General features: G+C 35.5%; 1 protein-coding gene across 1 annotated transcript; it reads right to left on the bottom strand.

The window, feature by feature from the left end:
- Positions 1 to 1,960: 1,960 nt before the first annotated feature.
- LOC112715370 (jasmonate-induced oxygenase 1) lies at positions 1,961 to 5,214 on the bottom strand. Its single transcript, XM_025767127.3, has 3 exons — positions 4,528 to 5,214; positions 3,490 to 3,820; positions 1,961 to 2,390 (listed from the first exon to the last, which is right to left on the bottom strand). The coding sequence occupies exons 1-3, from the start codon at positions 5,031 to 5,033 to the stop codon at positions 2,142 to 2,144; spliced, it is 1,086 nt and encodes a 361-aa protein (XP_025622912.1). The 5' UTR covers positions 5,034 to 5,214; the 3' UTR covers positions 1,961 to 2,141.
- Between the last annotated feature and the right edge of the window lie 19,778 nt (positions 5,215 to 24,992).

Here is a 24,992-nt window from a genome sequence, read left to right as displayed (position 1 = left end):
AACCAAGTTGTTATAACAATTTTTCAAATTATGCGCTCCTTCTCCTTCTTCCAAATTCGCACACGCAGATTCTTCTTCTTCTTCAATTTGTGTCTTCTTCTTTTTTTTTTCGTTATTGTCATCACCAATAATACCAATATTTTATGAACATTTTTATTAGTTCCAATTTTCTCTGCTGTCATCATTAAATAATTTTGGTTCATTTCTTAATTTATTTCTGTTCATTTGTGTGTTAATTGAGGTTCACTTGATACTGCTGATAAGTATTGACCAAATTTTTTATTCCTTAAGTAATTTCGGTTTATTTCTTAGTTTAATTGAGATTCATTTGGATCCAGAAATGAATTTGATACATTTTTGTTAATGATGAGTCTTTTTTTGGCAAAAAAGAATAAAATTATTTATTATCATTTTATTTAATTGTATTAGATTTCATTCCGCTCCATTCAATTTGTCTTGAAAGCCATTCCAACCATTGGGACAAATTATTCATCGACAATACACCTGGACTGCAAATGAATCGAAAATATTATTAAAGCGAAACCATTGTATAATACCAAATGAACCAAATATTTGTCCATTATATAAATTCGAATTCAAAAACACATGCGTCTAGAATGAATCAAAAATATTATCAAAACGAAACCATTGTATAATAACAAATGAACCGAATATTTATTCATTATATAAATTCAAATTCTAAAACGCATGCGTCTAGAATGAACCGAAAATAGTATCAAAATGAAACCATTGTATAATGCTAAATGAACTGAACATTGTCCATTATATAAATTCAAATTCAATTCAAAATGTTGGTTTTTGTTAGCAAAATATTGGTGTTGTTGGTGATTACGATAATGAAGAAGAGAAGCAAAAAAAGAATCTGCATGCGCAAAGAACAAGGAGGAGGAGGAGGAGGAGTAGAAGGAGAAGACGAAGACAAAGAAGTTGTGTTATTGAAACGCGCGTGTGATACATGCTGGTTTGATGAAAGTGGTTTTTGTTGAGTTACGTTTGGGCCAACTTGGTTGGATTTTAATACAAAAATGTTTAGATGTGTAGTTGGGTTGTACATAAAATTGTAAGTGAGTTTGATATTAATCAATGGGAGTCACTCAGATAAAGACGCTTAAAATATCTTTTTTTAAATATGTTTTTCAGTAATTAAAATTTAACATATATAATCGATTAAATCATGTTATTTTTGTCAAAATTAAGCTAGACAAATTGATTTAACAAAAAAATAGTGAATCAAATCTTGAACTGGTCTAAATTAATATTATTTTTTATAAAAAATGACTACAATACCCTTATTATAGAGAATGATTAAAATATTTCTATTATATATATTAATTTTGAGAATTCTAAATTTTAGTTTTTAATTTTTCTATCGTAGGGTTAGGATTTAGAATTTCTAATATATATATATATATATATATATATATATATATATAATAAGAGTATTTTAATCATTCTCTATAATAAGGGTATTGTAGTCATTTTTTTATAAAAAATAATATTAATTTAGACCAGTTCAAGATTTGATTCACCATTTTTTTGGTTAAATCAATTTGTCTAGCCTAATTTTGACAAAAATATCATGATTTAATCGATTATATATGTTAAATTTTAATTACTGAAAAATATCTTTAAAAAAAGACGTTTTAAGTGTCTTTATTTGAGTGGCTCCTTTAATAAATTGATTAATTAGATTATGTTTTTTTTGGTGACTTAATTAGATTATATTAGAACATACATTTAATGAGTTTGATAAATATTTATAAAAATACTTACAAATTTATTTACTAAAAATATTCACAACAATAAAAAAAATACTCAAATCTAGTGTATATTTTGTGAAGTAAATTCTAAATTTTACCATACCAGAGCCAACTCTGATTTCTCATGTATGGTAATATACTCCTAGAAAAATCAAAGTTAAACAAAATAATACTGTATATGACATAACAATTACTGATCATCTCTACTCTGCAGCTCAAATTTTCATTACAAGATTTACACAATTAATTAATAATGTTACATTATACAAAATGGATTTAATTTAAAAACCCTATTATTAGTTTTTTTAAAATTTTTACGATATTTTTCAGTTCAATAAGCGAAAAATTAAATCAGTAATATTATCTAGGAGATTTTAGAGAGTCCACTTGGGATTTGCCACGTGGACCTCTGGTTCTAATGAAGAGCCTATATTCATCAAAGGTCATGGGAGGGTAGAGTGAAGGGGTGTCTGGGGTTACCAATTCCTTTGCTGGCTGAATGGGTATGTCACTTTTTGGGTTGTAGAAAAATGCCAATGACACTCTTTCTTTATCTGAATTTACTATTACTCTGTGCTCCACGCTCTTGTATTTTGCATTGCTTATAACCTAATCACAACAAAAAAATAAACTAGGTTAGCACTCTTTTGTCAATCTTATGTTCTTTTTTGGTAAATAGATTTAAGTGCTTACTCACATCTGTAATAGAAGTGTGTAAAAAAATATTGCAAAAATAAAAGAGAATAATATGTGTTGTGGATTCCACTACTTAAAACTATATAAATAAAATATATAAAAAAAATTAAGTATTTCAAAAATACCAATGTTTTAATATTTTTAGTTGTTGATCTCAATTATATATAAATTTTATTATTGAGATCAACAGGTAAAATCACTATTAAAATATCATCAGTATCTTCAAATACTTTATTTTTGTTTTCTAAAATATGGTTATATGTGTATTATACACTTTCTCTATATTCCATGTGAATATTGACTACTCACAACATATACAAATCTTGATTCCACAATTGCATACATATACATAGTTAAAAAAACTTGATCTACTTAGATATAATGAAAGTATAATCATTGATCTTCATCACACTAACAGTGGAGTTTAATTTCAGTCACGAATTCAGCAATTAAGAAAGTACGGCTGATCCAATTTGTTATTCAAAAATGTCATGCTAACCTTATCTAATAACTTTAGAAAAGTAAGTTAAAAAGATATCCTTAAAATATTTACGGTATTTTTTTTAATAAAATTTGTATTCGATGTATGTGATGGAAAAAATTCATGGTCGAGTGGGAAAGAAGAAAAATTTCTCTAAAGTAGCCCATGTTCAATCATATAATGCGAAGTGGTGCAATTCCAACTAGGAATACACACGTTACAAAGTTTACATAACGAGTGAATGAAACTTATCCATTTAGCAAGCTTAAAGAAGACTGAAACATGAAAAAGTAAAAACAAACAAACAAACAAACAAGACCAAACATTATTGTACCATGATAAATTCTAGCCAAACATTCTTATATTTCTCATCTGTTATATTATTGCGCGTCAATGTCGTATCATCGAAAATAAGGATAGAATGATTCGTTTTAATTTTATACATTTATTCAAAATAATCTCAGATTCTAAATTTATTTTAGGACACGCGTTAAATATGTTTTAAAAATATAATATAATATTATTTTTCACCTGAATTTGATCTCCAATATTAACAATGAAGGCATGGCGAGCAGGCTTCACCGTGATCCATTCGTCGCCTCTCCGAACCTGAAGGCCGGCAACTTGGTCGTCCGGCAGCAACATCGTCATCCCTCCGGGGTCCGAGTGCGACGACAGACCAAGCGTCAGCTCCGGCCGAGGGCACTTTGGGTAAAAATTAACCCTCAAACATGCCCCAATATCTTCACCCCCAAATGCATTCTGGAGAAAATCCTCTTCTAAACCTAAGTTTATAGACAAAGCCTTCAACAACCTCCCTCCTAGCTTCACCACCTCTCTCCCATATTCATCAAACACTTCCCTGCATATAATTATATAATATAAAAACTAAGCAATTTTAACTTCACAACTCTAAATTCTCTAGCTATTTTCACATCATTTTTGCATCACTTATGTATACAATAGTAACATATAATAGTACTAACTTTATTATATACTGTACCTGACTATATTTTATAATACTATATGGTTTGTCACTACATAAAACATGGATCATCATCATCTATCATATCATCATATATGTGTATTATTCAAATTATACATATAATACATGCTGATGAGTGCTACTAGCTTAGTTAATTATACACGCAAACCACCGGTTTAAATAAGGCAGGAAAAGTTTGATGTGCCAATTAATTTTTATTTATTTTCTAAATAAATATACTTTAATTTATTAGCATTGTGGGCGCCGGAGGGACATCATCACTAGTAGTTAATTGGTAATAATAATTTCATTTTGGAGGAGAAGACACAAAAAAAAGAGGAGGGAGAAAAATAGGTCTAATAATAAAAAACAGTAATACTAGCTAGAAAGATAAAAAAATAAATTTAAAGAGTCTAAATTTCTCTTATAGAGACAAAAATAATAAAATTTGACAGGTTTTAACTAATATTTTTTACCATATATTATCGAATAACAAGTTACTACAACTCCATTATTTTACTGTTCTAATTAGGAGAAATTAAAGAGTAGAAGTAGAATAGAAATTATTAATAATAACTAATTACCTGCAAGAGAGAGGCAAAGAAGGCCATTTGTTATAATCTTTGAGTGACAAAGGAAGGTAGTGAAGGAAATAGTAATCACTCCAATCAAGAATAGCACCCTTTTCAACACCAAGCCTACTTCCATAACCTTCATAAGTCTTTGGAGAGTTTGCATATTTTTGCTTCAATTCCATGGGAAGGTGAAAGAATTCACGCCAAGTTTCCCTAGCCTTGTCCATCAACTCTGGTCTAACCCCGTGGTTCACCACTTGGAAGAACCCCCAGTCATTGCAGGCCTCGGCAACTTTCTGGAGCACCGACTTCCTCGCATCCGGGTCGGTGCCTAGAAAGTCTCCGAAGTCTATGACCGGGATATTTGCATCCGAAGTAGAAGTAGAAGTAGAAGCAGAAACCGGCCTATGGGTCGGGGGCTTGATATACCTGTCTGGGATTGAATCTATGCATCTTTCCGACAAGGATTGAACTCTCACTATTGGTTCAGGCCAATCTGGTGAAGTGTTGGACATTGCTTATGCTGCTGATATGTTTTCCGAGGTTGATACGCTTCAAGTGTTGCAAAGTATATCTATATGTATATCAATATATATAGTGAATACTATCAAACAAAATCGTTGAATTTTTTGTATTTTTTGGGGCTATCTATTTTGTACTATATATACTCTAATAATTAATTGAGCTTGAGTAATTTGTATAGGAAAAAGTCTACTCTTTTATTTGGCCATGGAATTTCGCACGTGAATGTTTTAGTATCGTATAGATTAAATTAAGTCAATAAATAATTAATATAAATTTATTGAATTAATTCACTTGTTAGTTTAAATAAATATCGAAAATTCGAATAAATTACCAGAAGAAAACTCAAAATTAAAGAGAAGAAAATTCAAATTAACAAGAAGTAACTATAAAATAAACCAAATTTCATTCTTTAACCCAAAAAATTTAAGTAAACGAATTCCATATTTTCGGATTTTTAATTTTTTTATGAAACAAGAAGTTTGGTGTATTTTATAGCTTTTCCTCGTCCAATTTTGGATTTTTTTCTTATAATGCAACCACTTGATGAGCCAGTATTATTTTTGTTATACTCGAATTGATAGGATCGATTAAAATGGTACATAACTTAATCTTTTTACCTAGACCTTCAATTTAAATTATGAGTAAAAAAATTTCGGTTTACTCTTTTCCTTTTTTTTAAAACATCTATTAAATTTAGTTGAATTAATCAAATGTCTGATGGACTTTGATGTTAGACATATCATTGAAGTGAAAGAAAAATCTTTTGTTATACTCTTCTTTAGTTTGATACATTTTAAATTAATATATCTAAAAATAAAAACTACAATATAATGTTCTAGATAAATAAGCGTTGAACAATTTGATCCAACCATCCAAATGTCAATAAGATTCTAATAATTCAAACAACATGGGCGAGTGTGTGCTGTGTCAAAAAGAGAGAAAGGGGAGGTAAGGGTTAGGGTGAGGGGGGTGTGTGTGGAGGATATGTTAGGAAATAAAAGAAGGGAAGTAGGACCATTAAACATGTAAGTGTATGGTGGCATGGGAAATGAGATAGATGAATGAAAATAAAACGTGGGATTTGAGGGGTTTTAAAAGAAAAGGTGTGAACACTAAGCCAATTTGAAGAGATGGAGACACGCACGAGACAATTTGCATTTGGAGGGTCATTCAAGATGTGATGTTGGTGTTGATGGAAAACGAATGCATATGTTTCTTTCTTTCTTTCTTTCTTTCTTTCTTTCTTTCTTTCAATAGTGTTTATTTCTCATAAATAAATTATTTAGCGTTGCAACTAATTCGCTACCAGATTAGTTAAAAGTAACACCAGATTTTAATATATGTATCTAGAAATCATCAACTTCAATTTATGAAATACTTGATGGGCATAAATTTGATTACTTAGATTATGAATATAAAAATCTAATTCTAATCCTATGTAATAATAATCAGGATGTCTAAATCCTAAAGTATAAATTGAACCTAAAATTGCGAAAACATAGCTTTGCTAACGAAAATTATCTTTACTCCAATGAAGGAGGTATTCAATTCGCCCAAGTGAATCTTAGGAGGAGATCTTTAAGACTTTAGTTTTTGGTTTCTTAAAGTAGCAACATTTTATTGAGTTGCTGTATAAGAATGGATATATTTTTGGTGAATACTATTTAATTTTCTATAAATTAGAGGATAAATTATTTTTTGTATTATATTTTTTATTATTAATTGAAATAAAATTAATTGACCTATCATGATTAACTTTAATTTTAATCTAACCTAAATTTTGCTAATTTAACTAGTGTATGTTTCCATACTTTGTATCGGATAATACATAAAATTAGGAACGGACATATCCGGGCAAGTGGAGGCTTCGGACCCTAGCTTTTTTTAAAAAAAGTTAATAGTAATAAGTTATTAAGTATGATTTAATTTTAAAAAAAAAATATTTAGTATTTAGTCTAATATAAATAAAAGTCTAATCCAATCTAAATATTAATGATTTTTAATATTTAAAAAATAAGTAATAATATTTAAAAAATTTAAAAAAGATATTATTACTAATACTTTTTACTTAAATAAAATTTTTTAAATCCCATAAAGTGGATTCTTTTTTTTTTCTTGTGATCATCCTTCTTGATTCATTTAGTATTAATTCTTTCTATTTCAACTGCTACAACTGAGAGATTATTTTTAGTTATGAATATTGTGAAGAATAACTCAGAAACAAAATAAAAGATGAATTTCTTGTTAATTTTCTTTTAATTATATTAAAAAGAAAATTGTTGAAAAATTTGACACAAATTTTATTATCGATGAATTTTATGATACAAAGAATCGACCACTTCTTAATAAAAAGTACATACATATTTTTTGTACTTTAAAATATATTCTCTATCGATATATTTTTGTAATACATCTTATATTATATCATTTTTTTACATAATTTTTTAATATTATATATGTTATTGGCCCATGATAATATTTCTAGATCTGTCCCTGCATAAAATTATATAAAAAATTTTATTAAAAAATTAAATAAAATATATATAGTAATTATTATTATTATAAATATTTTACAAAGTTATAATTAAAATCAAATGCTCAAGATTTTTAATATTAAAAAAAATTAGTGTTTGTCTTAATCAATTTGAGTTTGTTGAGTGATCATCTTACTTGTCCGCTTAAACAATTATTAAGAGTTAGAATCTTGCCTTGTGTGTGTAGCAATCCATTGACTCGTAATAAACCCTTAATAAATAGAGTATCAATACGTAGTTATACTTGCTAGGAGTACCCGAATACGCGGGTACCCAACCCGTCCATACCCGGTTGGAGAGGATAATAACTTGACCTGAGTCAGGGAAGATTTTGCTCAAGACAGGGCATGGTCGGATTTAGGGTGTACCTGCCCCGAATATATACATATAAACACTTTTTAAAAAATAGGATTTGCCTCACATCATAGATTCAGTGATTCACGGCTTCAGTCCATACTCTATAGCCATGCAAGAGAAACCCAGTCATCCTCACCCAAAGTCTTCTTCTTCTCGACTTCTTCACAAAAAACCTCATAGCTCCCGTCATTGTCGTTGCTGAATCCATCGCCGCCTACTCCTTCACAACTCCCATATTCCTTCACAGCTCATGTCGGCATCGTTACTTATCCCATTACCGTCGTTGTTGAGTCCGTCGCCACCTTTCTTCTGCCGAGTCCATTTTCTCTTGGTAAATTTCCCTCTCTCTCTCTCTCTCTCTCTCTCTCTCTCTCTCATTATGAGTCTATTAAGTTCTTCCCTTCCTCTTTCACAGACTCATTACTTTGTCGTCGTCGCTATGAGTCCGGACATTGTCGTTGCAGTTTTATCTGAGTCTGTCACCGAATAAAATAGAATTTTTATTCACGTTAGACAAGTTAGAAATAGGCATGCATGAGATCATTTTCGCATGTAATTTCTGAACATTTTCATCGAAATTTGATCTATGTGATTTAGTATTTTAGTATAGTGATTATCGTGGTTTTGTTGCGACACTAATGTGATAAAAGCTGTGGTAATTTTATAACTAATATATGAGAAAGATCAGATTATTAAAGTAATCAAGGAAATAATATTCAGATGTGCGCATAAAATTTATAAGATATGATTATCTCAGGAAAATATATATGTATAGCCCAAGTGAAAGATTGTTAGGAAATTGTTATTTCTTAATATATTTATGGACAATACATATATTAATTATAATCACAAATTAAGTAATTTCACATTAAATGACTTATATAACGGTGATCTCATTTATTGTCATAAATATTGAATTAAATAATTCATTATTACTTTTAATTTAGATAAATGAGATTAAAAATATAGATACTATTTTATGAGTTTTAGGGTTTAATGAGTATCACACTCATATAAATAATGATTTCAGGATTTTGGTCTCTAGCACATCAAACTCGCCTCCATAGCTCTTTTCCCACACTGGAGTTGTGATTTAACCCTATCAAGGATACATAAGGTTTTGGTTGACGAAGATCAAAGAACCACAAGAGTCAAGCTGTCTAATCTCAATCATGCTTTCGAATAAAGGGACGCTTTCGCGCTCTCAGTTATATTTCTTAATGATTTAACATGGATGATCTTGAGGTTGAGAAATTCTAAAATTTTTAGATAAAATAGAATTTTTATTCAATCAAATGATGATAAATAATTTTATAGAATTAAATTATATTAATGTGATAATTGAATAATAAAGAATGCTAGAAAATAAATAAATAATATTTTAAGAGTATAGAAATATTAAATTGTCATTTCAATTTACTTTTTCAATCCACGACAATAAATGTAACACCCTACCACACAAAGTCTTATGCTTAAGTCATAAAACTGAGGTGGTTGGTATTACGACCTCTAAATATATATATATATATATATATATATATATATATATATATATATATATATATATATATATATATATATATATATATATAGTTGAAAAAGTTTTATATCTAGGAGCCTTTGAAGGAAAGTTTAAAATAAAAGTTGTAATTCTCACGTGAAAGGGAAACTTCCATGAAATGGATACAATTAACAAAGCTTCCAATTCGGTTCGTGAAGATAAATCGGCCAGAGCATAAAAGTATATATATATATAAGAGAATCCTAAAATGACCCAAAACAGAAAACGACAACCCGTTTCTCCGAGTCAACCCCTAAGAGGGACGAACATAAAATACAAGGTGGAGAATCTATATACATACATAAATATAATAAAAAATACGACCCTGAATCCCAAGAGTTCTTCGCTTCATCAGCGTCTTCCAGAATACAGAGTGGTGCTTCTCAACCTGCATCTAAAAAATAATAATATTGTATGGATGAGAACCGATGGTTCTCAGTATGGTTAAGGTGCCCACATATATAATAAATAAGGTCCTGAGAAAGCCAGATGCAATCCTAGAACGCCGACACTTAGATTATAATTCTTAAGGAACTAAAACAGAAACCATAAGCAGGGGGTTGATATATAAGGCTCTTTAGGTTCTAACTCAATCCTAACTTAATCTCTCAAATTACAATCCACTCACTGTCTCATTCAACTCTAATCCTTACCATTGACCCAACCAGTCACAGCCTATGGCCCAAATCAAACCAGCTCGGCCTCCGACCTAAATAAACTCAACCCGGCCTCTGACCCATTTCAAATCAAATCAACATTATCACCCGTCTACCACCAAGGTACTCAAAACAAAAAGACAATCACAAACACAAGCAAATACAAGGCAAACACATTTAAAGAACAGTTACAGCAAGTGTCACAGTTATCAACTAAATAGAATTTATCAGATAGGCGAACCCAAAGCAATTATACACACCCAAACAAAGCAAACAAATGCAACATGATGCATGCCTATCCTATTGGCCGTGAGCTCATGTGTCGGTTAAATCGCCAGAACCTGACACATCTGGTAGCTAACCGAGACATTTGTCTCTAGGTTGCACATCTCCAGGAGGATCATAAATGAAGGAGAGTGTCATTCCACATCAAAAGAGCGTGCCTTTCCCCCTTCTCCTGAAGGATATACGAAGGAGAGTGCCTTTTCACATCGAATGAGCATGTCTTTCTACCTTACAACTAGAGAAGAATGTGGGGGAAACAATACGAAGGAGAGTGCCTTTCCACTTTTCCCGCACCCTCATCACGACAAGAGAGTGAACTTCTATCATCAACTTGCCATTTGAATATATTTTCAAGTTAACGAGCAAGTGGGATCGCACCCAAATCTTGTCCTCTCGACCATTCCAGCCACACACACATCTCGACCATTCCAGCCATACACACACCTCGACCATTCCAGCCACATACAGTCATCCCCAATCTCATCATTAACATCTCAGTTCAGTTACTCTAGACCTTCCTTTACTTCTAAGTAACCTTGCTTTCCATAGTCTAATCTCAGCACTACACTTAAAACTAATCTTTAGGGGCTAAAAGAATGAAAATAGAAGTTTAGAGGTTCGAATTTAAGCTTTAAAACACAAAATCCATTTTTGCTGAAACAGGGGTCACGCCTATGCATGCAAATGCGAATAGATGGTATGCGTACGCAAGAATCCCATGTCACGTGTACGCGTGAGAGTACGTTTTGTCAAAATTTTTACTTAAGTCTGAAATCTGCAGATTTATCATTTTAAACCCCAAACTTTTGTCGTGTAAACCCCGCTAAATTAGTAAATGATTAGTCAATAAATTAAAGTTTAATAAGGAAAAATTAGAAATGTAAATCTTATATTAAATTAGGATAGAGCTCATTAAAATAAGAATTTTGACACTAATTTCAAAGAATTTGACCCAAGATTAGGCCGAACGGGCCAAATTGGTCGAACCGGGACCAAAATGGGTCCAAGGCCCAAACCATACTAACCCATTAATAAGCTTCAGCTCATCACATTTCCCTTCATTTCCTTATTCACGTTCCAAGGATGAAGGAAGAAGAAGGTGAGGAACAAACCCTTGCCTTGGTTTCAAACCACCATAACTTCTTGTCCCGAGCTCCAATCACAGCACCGTTTGCGGCCACGTGTCCACTGCGTTGGGCTCTACAATTCTATTAGATCAATTTCATAGGTAAGCTTCAATCTCACCCTAGTTTCTCTACCCTTTGAATTTCAAAAATTGGTAAGAACCCATGTTGAGATTTTGTTTAATTTGGTACTCTAAGGTCAATTTAGCTTGTGGAGCTTGACGGATTTAATTTGTTTAGTCCGTGGGTGATGTGTGAAAAACGATCCAACACAAAACTCACCGGCAGGTATACCAGGTCGCATCAAGTAATAAAACTCACGGGAGTGAGGTCGATCCCACAGGGATTGAAGGATTGAGCAATTTTAGTTTAGTGGTTGATTTAGTCAAGCGAATCAAGTATTGGTTGAGTGATTTTGTATTCAACAGTAAGTAAATAGTAGGAAATGTAAAGGGAGAGGGATGAATTGCAGAAATTAAAGAGAACTGAAAGTAAAGATGCTGAATCTTAAAGAACAAGAAATTAAATGACTGAAACTTAAAGTGCAAGAAATGTAAATTGCGGTAACTTAAAGTGCAAGAAATATAAATTGCTTGAATCAAGAAGGGATTTGAGGACTGGGATTTCAGAATTTAAGCAAGGGAAATTAAATTGCAACAATTAACTAAGCAAGAGATGAATTGAAATTGACTAGATCTTCAAAGAGCAAATGGAAATTCAATTGCAGCAGTGGTTCAGCAGAAGAACCAAAAAGAGAAAATCAGATCTCAGGACTCCAGAGACTAGATAGCAGAGTCTAGATCTCAATTGCCTTCCTAGATCCAAATTCACAAAGAAATTAAAAAGAAATTGAAGATTGCAGCAGTAAAGGAAATGGAATTTAACTCAATTATGCAATAGGAAAATCAAAGAGATCTTAAATGGAGATTGAGACAGAAGTTCCTCAATTCTTCACACTCAAGACTCAAAACAAAACCCAGTAAAGAAAATAAAACAATTAGAGGAAGAAGAAGTAAATTCTCTCCTCCAATTCTCAAGCCAATTTTGCAGAAAACAGAAAAATGGGAAGTGAGCTCTCAAGTTGACTAAGGATGAAAATTAAAATGAAAGTAAGCTCCCTTCTAATCCTAGCTAACACTTATTTATACACTTTCTATTTTGGATCTAAGAATTTTGAGTGAGATTTTTGATTTGGTGAAGAAGTGAATTAAGTTGGATTTTTGAGTGAAATTCAGCCCATGTTGCTCCCAGGAGGTTGCTCTGCTCTTGTGGAGGGCAGAGCAGGGAAGCCTTGCATGTGGATCCAACTAGGGTGCCAAATTTGGGAGGGGCATCAGGATGTTGCCCTGCCCTTGTGGAGAGAAGGGCAGTGTTGTCATGGTGTGTTCAAGCTGCGCGCCCAAGCTCCCTTGCTGTGCGTCAATGTGTGTGCTGGCCGTGCCAAATTATGCACCATGCACCAAGGAATGTTGCTCTGCCCTCCACAAGGGCAGGGCAGCGCAAGCTTTTCGTGTTATTTGGTCAGGTCCCAAGATCGAAACCTGGCTGAAGGCATGCTGAGCTTTTTCTTCTTGGCACATGATTCACGCTTAAGGCTTGGCTTCCTAGAGATCTTGTGTTCGAAACTTGGTGGTAACCTTTTAGCCAAGTGTGGCTCATTTTCCTTTATTGTTGCGCCACTCCCTTCCCTTCATGTGCTTGGGTTCGAAACCCATGGGCGGCACTTGGAGAACAATTTCCTTGAATTTTTCCATGAGGAGCCCGAAATTGCTCTTGAGGAGGGCAGGGCAAAATTTTTCCTTCCCTTGTTTCTTGGCTTAGAATTGTGCTCCACCCTCAAGGAGGGCAGGGCAGTGAAGCCTTGAATGCTTGGTTCATTGTTGTGCTCCCTTGGAGGGCAGTGTGCTCTTCTGGAGGGCAGTGTGGCTTTCTCCCTTCCATGCGCTACACTCTTTTCTTCCTTGGGCCACGCTTTCTTAAGCCACGCTTCATTCTTTTCTTCTTTTCTTCACCTACAATTAATCAAAACAACCAATCAAAGTATTACTAAATTCACAAGGTTTATAAATCAATTAAAATTCAATTAAATTTAGCTTAAACCTCATGATTTAGCATCAATTAAATAGTGGTTGTTTGATTTAAATAAAACATGCAATTCCACTCTAAATTGCTTACTTATGGTGCAAGAAAGTGCATAAAAACTAGTGAAACAAGTGAAATTAGCTTGAAAAATGGGTATATGATGACTTGTCATCACAACACCAAACTTAAATCTTGCTTGTCCCCAAGCAAGCATCAAAATTAAGAGGAAATAAAGTGAAAAAAAGAAAAGCATATATATCCTTATTAAGCATATAGTAGAACTTGGTTCATGGAGTTTTTATGCAGACAATGATAACTCAGTTATTGTTTGATGTTATACATAATGTACACTTTTCCTCAAAGGCTTACTAAGCTTGCTGTTATAAGGTTTACTTTTTACTTGCTCCCTTGCTAACTTTTCTTGTTTTATTTTGCTTAACAAGCTTATTATTCTTTGAAGGCTTGGTGTCAAATGTTGCAGCAGCCTTTGGCTTTATTTTTTACTCAACATTTCTTCACCACAGACATATGGCTCACTATTTCCTCCTAGGATCATTGATGCCCATCACCTCTTTGGATAACTAAATGTTCTGTAGCTAGGTTGCTCTTTATTGTAGACTTTCAATTGGCCATCCCAAATCAGTTGATCTAAGTGGCCAGGTTTTGAAATATCCCTTAGAATTTACTTGTCCAAGCATATCCTAGTACAAGAAAATCACAGGCATGTGTCCTAGGGTCCAAGCTATTGGTGCCCAGCCTTATTCTTTGTTTTTCTTGCCACATTGGCTTTTTCTTCTTCCTTTTCTTTCTGTTTTATTTTTGTTCTCAAGGGAATTTTTTCTTTACTGATAGGAACCTTTATGACAGCAAGCTAGCTCACACTTCAATGAAAATGACATTATGCAGCAATTATTTCATGAGTTATGCATTTAATCAAACACATATACCACCATTAACTTCCATTCCAACTTATGCAACATTGGATATTTACTTTCTAATTCAAACATTTCTCTTTTATTCATGCATATGGGAAACAAAACAAAATTTAAAGCTAAGTGATGAATGACAAGCATTATGCGGATAAGCATTCTTAACCAAACAACTTCACTTGCAACTAGATGAACACTTTAGCAAGACATACAAGAATTCCTGAATTAAAACTTTTCACAACAACAAGGATCAAGTGTAAATACAACCTTTTAAGTTGCAGCTTTTCATTCTTCCTCCTGTTGCCTCCCTTTTGAGTCATAATGCAAATTGTCTTCAAATGTTGGCAAGTTTTCTGCATAATTCTCAAAAGTTGCTTGCATCTCAAGCCCTTAAGTGAATGGTTAGTATGCATGAGCTGAGTATGTCTTTTGGATTTATTTTGGTGTGGGAACACCAAACTTAATTCCTTGCCACTGCCTCTTATGCAACAAGTTAACCATATGTAAAACCTTGTGTCCTTGCTAAAGGTTATGGAATTAAAACTAGAAAGCAGTTAAGTAGTTGAATAATCTGTCTGATTGCTTGGAGCTAGCCTTATGCAGGAAGTAAGAATGTTCTTTTAAATGAGATTTTGGTGGAACACCAAACTTAGAATCCTTCATTCTCCCTTAAATTGTTTTGGTGTGCAACACCAAACTTAGCTTCTTGCAATGCATACTAATTATTCAACATTTTTATTGAAAAAGCTATGAAAAGAAAACTACCTCAGGTTGGGTTGCCTCCCAACAAGCGCTCTTTTAATGTCACTAGCTTGACATCTTTCATTTTTACTTCAAGAAGGCTGTAGGTTCTGAACCTCTTTTTCCTTGTCCCATTGTCCTCCTAGGTATAGCTTTGCTCTGTGACCATTTGCTGTGAATTGACTCTTTGTTGCTTCGTCTAGTAATTCAATACTCCCATAAGGAAAAACCTTAGTTACCAAATATGGACCAGTCCACTTAGATTTAAGCTTGCCAGGGAACATCTTGAGTCGTGAGTTGTACAAGAGTACTTGTTGCCCAGGTTTGAATTCTTTCTTCGAGATCTTCCTGTCATGCCACCTCTTGGCTTTTTCCTTGTATATCTTGGCATTTTCATAAGCTTCTAGCCTAAATTCATCCAGCTCATTTAGCTGCAACAACCTTTTCTCCCCTCCTGCTTCAGAGTCAAAGTTTAGGAGTTTATTAGCCCTAAAAGCTTTGTGTTCAAGCTCTACAGGGAGGTGACAAGATTTGCCATATAATAGCTGAAAGGGGGACTTCCCAATGGGAGTTTTGAAAGCTGTCCTGTATGCCCAGAGTGCATCTTCCAACTTCCTAGCCCAATCCTTTCTTGTGCTTCCTATTGTCTTCTCTAGGATCTTCTTCAATTCTCTGTTTGCTAATTCAGCTTGCCCATTAGTCTGAGGGTGGTATGGTGTGGCTACTTTATGAATAACTCCATATTTATGAAGGAGTTTCTTCATTTGTTTGTTACAAAAATGACCACCACCATCACTAATAAGACCTTTGGGTACTCCATATCTAGTGAAAATGTGCTTCTTGAGGAATTGAAGGACAATTTGCGCATCACAGGTAGTTGTGGCTATGGCTTCCACCCACTTTGAGACATACTCTACTGCTACCAAGATATATCTGAAAGAATAGGAAGGGGGAAAGGGTTCCATGAAGTCAATGCCCCATAGATCAAATAATTCTAATTCCAAAATGAAATTCTGCGGCATCTCATTCCTTCTTGTCAATTCTCCTGCTCTCTGGCATTCATTACATTGGTGAACAAACTCTCTGGCATCTTTGAAGATAGTTGGCCAATAGAAGCCACTCTGCAGTATCTTTGCAGCTGTTCTTTCTGGACCAAAGTGTCCACCATAAGCTGAGCCATGGCAATGCCACAATATATCCCTTATTTCAATCTCCGGGACACACCTTCTAATCACTCCATCAAGACATCTCTTGAACAAGAAGGGTTCATCCCACAAGAATTTCCTTGCTTCATTGATTAACTTCTTCACTTGTTGCTTAGAGAACTCTTGAGGTATCTTCCTCCCCACTTTATAGTTTGCTATGTCAGCAAACCAAGGTGCTTGCTGGATCTGTAAGAGGCGTTCATCTGGAAAGCTTTCATTCACTGGTTGGGAGGTTTTTTGAATTGTTTCTTATGGTAGCCTTGACAAATGATCAGCAACTTGGTTTTCAGTGCCCTTCCTGTCCTTTACTTCAATGTCAAACTCTTGTAGGAGCAATATCCACCTGATAAGTCTTGGTTTAGCATCCTGCTTTGACATCAAATACTTAAGGGCAGCATGGTCAGTATAAACCACAATTTTGGATCCTATCAAGTATGGTCTAAACTTATCAAAGCATAAACTACAGCTAATAATTCCTTTTCTGTTGTGGTATAATTTTTTTGAGCCTCATTCAGCACCTTACTTGCATAATATATGACATGATGCAAGTTCCCCTTCTTTTGTCCAAGCACAGCACCAATTGCAATATCACTTGCATCACACATGAGTTCAAAAGGTAGTTTCCAATCCCGGGGTGTGATGATTGGTGCTGTTGTTAGTTTGTTTTTTAAAGTTTCAAAGGCATGCTGGCAGTTTTCATCAAAAACAAAAGGATTATCAATCATTAACAGATTACTCAAAGGTTTGGCTATTTTAGAAAAATCCTTGATAAACCTTCTATAAAATCCTGCATGCCCCAAGAAACTTCTAACAGATTTCACATTAGTTGGTGGAGGGAGCTTCTTTATGATCTCCACCTTTGCCTTGTCAACCTCTATCCCTTTTCTTGAAACTTTGTGACCAAGAACAATCCCCTCGGGCACCATGAAATGGCACTTCTCCCAGTTCAAAACCAAATTAGTTTCTTGGCACCGTTTCAAGACAAGAGTTAGATGTTTCAGGCAAGCATTGAAATTGTCACCAAAAACTGAAAAGTCGTCCATGAAAACCTCTAAAAACTTTTCGATCATATCTGAAAAAATGGAGAGCATACACCTTTGAAAGGTGGCCGGGGCATTGCATAGCCCAAACGGCATCCTTCTATAGGAAAAAACTCCAAATGGACATGTGAATGAAGTCTTTTCTTGGTCCTTTGGATCTACCATTATCTGATTATACCCAGAATAGCCGTCCAGGAAGCAATAGTAAGCATGGCCGGCCAATCTTTCAAGCATCTGGTCAATGAAGGGAAGTGGAAAATGATCTTTGCGTGTGGCATCATTCAGCCTCCTATAGTCAATACACATCCTCTATCGTGTCACAGTTCTTGTGGGAATGAGTTCATTTTTCTCATTAACAATGACTGTCATCCCACCCTTCTTTGGTACCACTTGAACTGGGCTTATCCATGAGCTATCAGAGATAGGATAAATTATCCCTGCATTCCACAACTTCATTACTTCCTTCTGGACAACTTCCTTCATTGTGGGATTTAGCCTTCTCTGAGGTTGAACCACTGGTTTGGAATTGTCCTCTAAGAGGATTTTATGCATACACACTGCAGGGCTGATGCCTTTCAGGTCATCAATGGTCCATCCTAAAGCATCCTTGTGAGCTCTGAGTACATCAAGAAGTTCTTCTCCTTCTTTTTTTGTCAGGGATGAATTGATGATTACTGGAAAACTTTCTGATGTGCCAAGGAATGCATATTTGAGATGGGTGGGTAATGGCTTCTGTTCTTGTTTTTGTACTTCTTCCTTCTTGCTTGGTTTCACCTCTTTGTCAATAGAGATTTCAGCTGCTTGTTCCTCTATTGTCTCCTGGTTATTTTCCACTTCTTGCTCATGATGATTAGTGTCTAACATTTCTTCCACCAGTCTTTCTATCATGTCCACTCTTAGGTAATCCTCTTGCTCAGGAGGGTGTTGCATTGACTTGAAAATATTTATGACCATTTGCTCATTGTGTACTCTGAAGATCATCTCTCCCTTTTCTACATCGATAATAGCTCTTGCAGTTGCTAGAAATGGTCTTTCCAGGATGATTGAATTATTTCCTTCCTCTTCAGTGTCCAAGATCACAAAATCCACAGGGAAGATAAACTCCCCAACCTTTACTAACAGATTCTCCACAATTCCATTAGGTGTCTTGATTGATCTATCAGCCATGACTAGTGATATCCTAGTGGGTTTGAGTTCTTCTATCGCAAGCTTCCTCATCGTGGACAGGGGCATTAAGTTGATACTAGCTCCAAGATCACAAAGAGCCTTGTCTAATGTTATTTTACCTATGATGCAAGCAACTACAAAACTCCCTGGATCTTTAAGCTTTGGTGGGATTCCCTTTTGAAGCACAGCGCTACATTCTTCAGTGAGCAGCACAGTCTCCTTCTCCATCCAACTTCTTTTCTTGTTGATGAGCTCCTTTAAGAACTTGGCATATAGAGGCATTTGCTCTAATGCCTCGGCCAAGGGAATGTTGATCTCTAGCTTCTTGAAAGTCTCAAGGAATTTATAGAAATGTTGATCCTTTGTTTCTTTGTGAAATCTTTGTGGATAAGGTAGTGGAGGTGTAAGGCTCTTCTCTACTTGCTGCTGTCTTGGATTTGGTTCTTCCATGATCTGCTTTCCCTTCTTCAAATTCTGTGGTTGGTTGTTCTTTTCTATGAGCTTTTCTAAGACATTCTTGCTTGTTATGTCCTTGTTGTTAGCTCCATCTTCCTCTGTTGGTTCTTTATCACTCTCCATGAGCTTCTTGGTTGCCCCTTTATTGCCATCTACCAATGTCTTTTCACTCCTTAGTTGCACAGCTTTGCACTCTTCTTTTGGATTAGGAATGGTGTCACTTGGTAGTGAGCTTGAAGGTCTCTCAATAGAAATCTGCTTGGAGATTTGTCCAATCTGCCTTTCTAGGCTCTTCATGGAAGCTTCTTGGTTCTTTGTTGTCATTTTTTGGTTTTTCACCATCTTTTCCATGAGCATCTCCAGATTAGTAATCCTCTGAGAATCTTGTGAGATTGGTTGATTTTGGGGTGTTGATGGATGATGGTAAGTGTTTTGGTTAGTTGGTTGGGTATTGGATGGATAATGGTTGGAGTTGGGGTAATTGTTTTGGGATTTTCTGTAAGGAATTTGGTTAGTTGGCTGTTGGTTGTGATTTTGGTTGTTTCTTGGATTGTTTTGAGCTGAGTTCCTTTGCCATGGTTGTTGGTTTTGATTATGATTGTCTCCCCACCTAAGGTGTGGGTGGTTCTTCCAAGATGGATTGTAGGTGTCACCATACACCTCATTTGATCCAGAATTTTGGTTGTGCATATAGTGCACTTGCTCTTGTTGCTGTTCTTCTTGGTTCTCTTCATTCTGCCCCCAAGGAGTTGATGGTTGGCTTGTAGCACTCACTAATGCAACCTGTAGGCTATCAATTCTCTTGGCCATTTGCTCAAATTATTGCTAAATCTGCTGCTGCATCACTTTGTGTTGAGCCAAAATTGTATCCACTCCTTCCAATTTTAGCACTCCCTTCCTCTGTGATGGTTGGCGTTGCCTTTGGTGAGAAAAGAAATATTGGTTGTTGGCTACTATATCAATGAGGTTTTGAGCTTCCTCTGCAGTTTTCATCAATTGCAATGACCCTCCAGCTGAGTAATCAAGTGCCTCTTGAGCCTTCAGAGTACGTCCTTCATAGAAGTTCTGCAGCTTGTCCCACTCAGTGAACATCTCTGGTGGACATTTCCTCAGCAGAGCCTTATATCTTTCCCACGCCTCATATAGATTTTCAGCATCCATTTGAGTGAATGTCTGCACCTCAGTCTTCAATCTTATGATCCTTTGAGGGGGTAAAATTTGGCAAGAAACTTGCTCACCAAATCATCCCAAGTGTTGATGCTCTCCTTTGGAAATGTTTCTAGCCATTGAGTGGCTTTGTCCCTGAGAGAGAATGGAAATAACAACAGCTTGTATATGTCAGGGTGCACTCCATTGCTTTTAACTGTGTCACAGATTCTCAAGAAAGTGGATAGATGTTGGTTTGGGTCCTCCAATGGCCCTCCTCCAAAAGAGCAGTTGTTTTGGACCAATGTGATAAGTTGTGGCTTCAGTTCAATATTGTTTGCATTGACATTAGGGGTAAAAATGCTACTCCCATAATGTCTAGCATTTACAAATGTATAGGAGGCCAGTACTCTCCTCTGTTGTGGGTTATTGTTGGCCCCTCCTTCTTGATGATCTCCTTCCATCTCTTGAAATTCTTCCTCTTCTCCAACAATAGCTTTCCCTCTAGCTTCTCTTCTCAACCTTCAAAGAGTTCTTTGGTCAGTTTCAGAGAAAATAGGAGTAGCTCTCCCTATACTGACATACAAACACAACACAAGAAACACACAGAACGAGAAAACCAGTGAAACTTCAATCTATCGCTAGAATGAAGTTTTGGTTAGCTTAGGCAAATAGTCAAACAGTTAATATGTTAGTTAAGAACAAAAGAAAAAAAATGCTTAATCTAGATCTCCACTTCACTTAATCATTGTCAATCTATTTCAATCCCCGGCAACGGCGCCAAAAACTTGATGTGTGGAAAACGATCCAACACAAAACTCACCGGCAAGTATACCGGGTCGCATCAAGTAATAAAACTCACGGGAGTGAGGTCGATCCCACAGGGATTGAAGGATTGAGCAATTTTAGTTTAGTGGTTGATTTAGTCAAGCGAATCAAGTATTGGTTGAGTGATTTTGTATTCAACAGTAAGTAAATAGCAGGAAATGTAAAGGGAGAGGGATGAATTGCAGAAATTAAAGAGAACTGAAAGTAAAGATGCTGAATCTTAAAGAATAAGAAATTAAATGACTGAAACTTAAAGTGCAAGAAATGTAAATTGTGGTAACTTAAAGTGTAAGAAATATAAATTGCTTGAATCAAGAAGGGATTTGAGGACTGGGATTTCAGAATTTAAGCAAGGGAAATTAAATTGCAACAATTAACTAAGCAAGAGATGAATTGATGACTAGATCTTCAAACAGCAAATGGAAATTCAATTGCAGCAGTGGTTCAGCTGAAGAACCAAAAAGAGAAAATCATATCTCAGGACTCCAGAGACTAGATAGCAGAGTCTAGATCTCAATTGCCTTCTTAGATCCAAATTCACAAAGAAATTAAAAAGAAATTGAAGATTGCAGCAGTAAAGGAAATGGAATTTAACTCAATTATGCAGTAGGAAAATCAAAGAGATCTTAAATGGAGATTGAGACAGAAGTTCCTCAATTCTTCACACTCAAGACTCAAACAAAACCCAATAAAGAAAATAAAACAATCAGAGGAAGAAGAAGTGAATTCTCTCCTCCAATTCTCAAGCCAATTTTGCAGAAAACAGAAAAATGGGAAGTGAGCTCTCAAGTTGACTAAGGATGAAAATTAAAATGAAAGTAAGCTCCCCTTCTAATCTTAACTAACACCTATTTATACACTTTCTATTTTGGATCTAAGAATTTTGAGTGGGATTTTTGATTTGGTGAAGAAGTGAATTAAGTTGGATTTTTGAGTGAAATTCAGCCCATGTTGCTCCCAGGAAGTTGCTCTGCTCTTGTGGAGGGCAGAGCAGGGAAGCCTTGCATGTGGATCCAACTAGCGTGCCAAATTTGGGGGGGGGCATCAGGATGCTGCCCTGCCCTTGTGGAGATCAGGGCAGTGTTGTCATGGTGCGTCCAAGCTGCACGCCCAAGCTCCCTTGCTGTGCGTCAATGTGTGTGCTGGCCGTGCCAAATTATGCACCATGCACCAAGGAATGTTGCTCTGCCCTCCACAAGGGCAGGGCAGCGCAAGCTTTCCGTGTTCTTGGGTGAGGTCCCAAGATTGAAACCTAGCTGAAGGCATGCTGAGCTTTTTCTTCTTGGCACATGATTCACGCTTAAGGCTTGGCTTCCTAGAGATCTTGTGTTCGAAACTTGGTGGTAGCCTTTTAGCCAAGTGTGGCTCATTTTCCTTTATTGTTGCGCCACTCCCTTCCCTTCATGTGCTTGGGCTCGAAACCCATGGGTGGCACTTGGAGAACAATTTCCTTGAATTTTTCCATGAGGAGCCCAAAATTGCTCTTGAGGAGGGCAGGGCAGAATTTTTCCTTCCCTTGTTTCTTGGCCTAGAATTGTGCTCCGCCCTCAAGGAGGGCAGGGCAGTGAAGCCTTGAATGCTTGGTTCATTGTTGTGCTCCCTTGGAGGGCAGTGTGCTCTTGTGGAGGGCAGTGTGGCTTTCTCCCTTCCATGCGCTACACTCTTTTCTTCCTTGGGCCACGCTTTCTTAAGCCACGCTTCATTCTTTTCTTCTTTTCTTCACCTACAATTAATCAAAACAACCAATCAAAGTATCACTAAATTCACAAGGTTTATAAATCAATTAAAATTCAATTAAATTTAGCTTAAACCTCATGATTTAGCATCAATTAAATGGTGGTTGTTTGATTCAAATAAAACATGCAATTCCACTCTAAATTGCTTACTTATGGTGCAAGAAAGTGCATAAAAACTAGTGAAACAAGTGAAATTAGCTTGAGAAATGGGTATATGATGACTTGTCATCAGTGGGCATGGTAAGGATTCTGAACCTAGCTATTTCTTGTTTTGATTATGTTGGATATTGAGTTGTTGGGTATATGTATGTATATATATGTGTTAGGTGTATGAATGCATGATACAGAGTCCTTGGAATCATTGGAAGCTTGATTTGAGAGCTTGGTAGGTGTTAGAGTTTAATTTTGGTGATTGAAGCCTTGCCCTTTTTGCCTAAGTGGGTTGCCTTGGTTAATACGTGGAAATCGGCCAAGGTATGGTTTAGGTTTTGAGTATTTAATATGTAATGTTCTGTGAAAACTTAGGCTAGGTGACCATAGGATTGGTTGAAACCTATGTGTATATTTATTGCTTAGTGCTCTTGATAAGAAGTATGTTTTGGTTTTGGGGCTTGTTGACTGAATCATAATTGATGAATTGATGATTAATGACTTGAGAACATGAATATATAAGTATTGAATTGGTGAATTATGATTTTGTTGGTGCATTTGGGAAGTGTATGTATGATGTTGTTGATTTGGGGTATGGTATATTATGGAGATTGTTGTGGTGTTGAGGAAGAGGTGTTTGTTAATGATTTTCAGGTTTGGTATTGAATTGAGAGTGGCTTTTAATGAAAATGAGGTTTGAAGTTTTTGTGAAATTTAGTTTTTAGACAAATTTCGGCGAAGTATAACTTGATTTCCGAATCTCTAAATGATCTCAAACTTGTTTTGTATGAAAATTGGATTCGTGAAGTTTAGGCCGTTCGAAGAACGGATAAAAAGTGTTTTAAGACGAAAAAATTATGCGTGCTAGAAATTTGGGGTTAAAAAAGAAATTCTGCAGCTTTTCATACCTTAGCAAAATTTTTGGGAAAACGTACGTTCACGCGTATGCATGGCCCATGCATAGGCGTGATCCGATATTTGTGTATGCGTCCCGTTGCTCCTGACGTGACCAACCTTTATGGGTTGGGATTCACGTGTATGCGAGCAGTGAGTTTGCGTACGCGTGATCCGATATTTGTGTATGTGTCCAGTCGCTCGCGACGCGACCAACCCTTGCAAGTTGGGATCCACGCGTACGCGTGGCTTCTGTTTCAACAAAAAAATGGATTTTTGTGTTTTTAAGTTAAATTTCAAGCTTCCAAACCTCTATTTTCACTCTTTTAGCTCCAGATTATAGTAGTTACTCTAGCAGTAAGTTGAAGCTAAGAAATAGAGGTAACTTGGGGATGAAGTAAAATGTTAAAAGTGATGAGTTATATGAGGAGAATGTGTATGTATTATGGCTATATGATGCCATGGCTATGATGAATGATTATGCAATGAATACGAATGGTTATGAATATTATGCAGCTTGTGAATTTAATGTTATCTGAGATACAAGTTCCCTGGGTACAAAACCGTGACTTGCCACCACGTGTTCTAGGTTGAAACTCGATACTCTGTTGATCCTATGTCGTAAGGGTGACCGGGCATGTATAAATTCTCGGGAATGGATATCCCCCATTAAGTAAATTATATATGAATGTATGAATGAAATGAGAAAAGCTATGCATAGACTTGTGGGGATGCGCAACGAGGGACAGTCTAAGGGTTTCAGACTTGTCGGGTTGGCTTGATAACCGAAAGATGAGCCTCATCAGCCATAGGATAGGCATACATCATGTGCATTCTGTTTGTTTTGTCTGCTATGCGTTGCTTGAGATTGCCTAACTGAATATATATTATGCTAATCGTTATACTTGTTACTTGCACTACCTGCCTTCTACTTGTGCTTGAACTTGTCTGTTTGTTTGTCTTTGCTAAATCATTGGTGATGGAAGAACGGAGGAAAAGTAGACAGGTTTAGTGTTAGAGTTAGGTTTAAGTTGAGTTTGGAATTCCTTAGAACACCT

Source organism: Arachis hypogaea, chromosome 10, assembly GCF_003086295.3.
Source record: "Arachis hypogaea cultivar Tifrunner chromosome 10, arahy.Tifrunner.gnm2.J5K5, whole genome shotgun sequence".
In the NCBI taxonomy this organism is placed as follows: domain Eukaryota; kingdom Viridiplantae; phylum Streptophyta; class Magnoliopsida; order Fabales; family Fabaceae; genus Arachis; species Arachis hypogaea.
The sequence above is the reverse complement of the archived record's forward strand: the minus strand, read 5'-3'. Positions and strand labels throughout refer to the sequence as shown.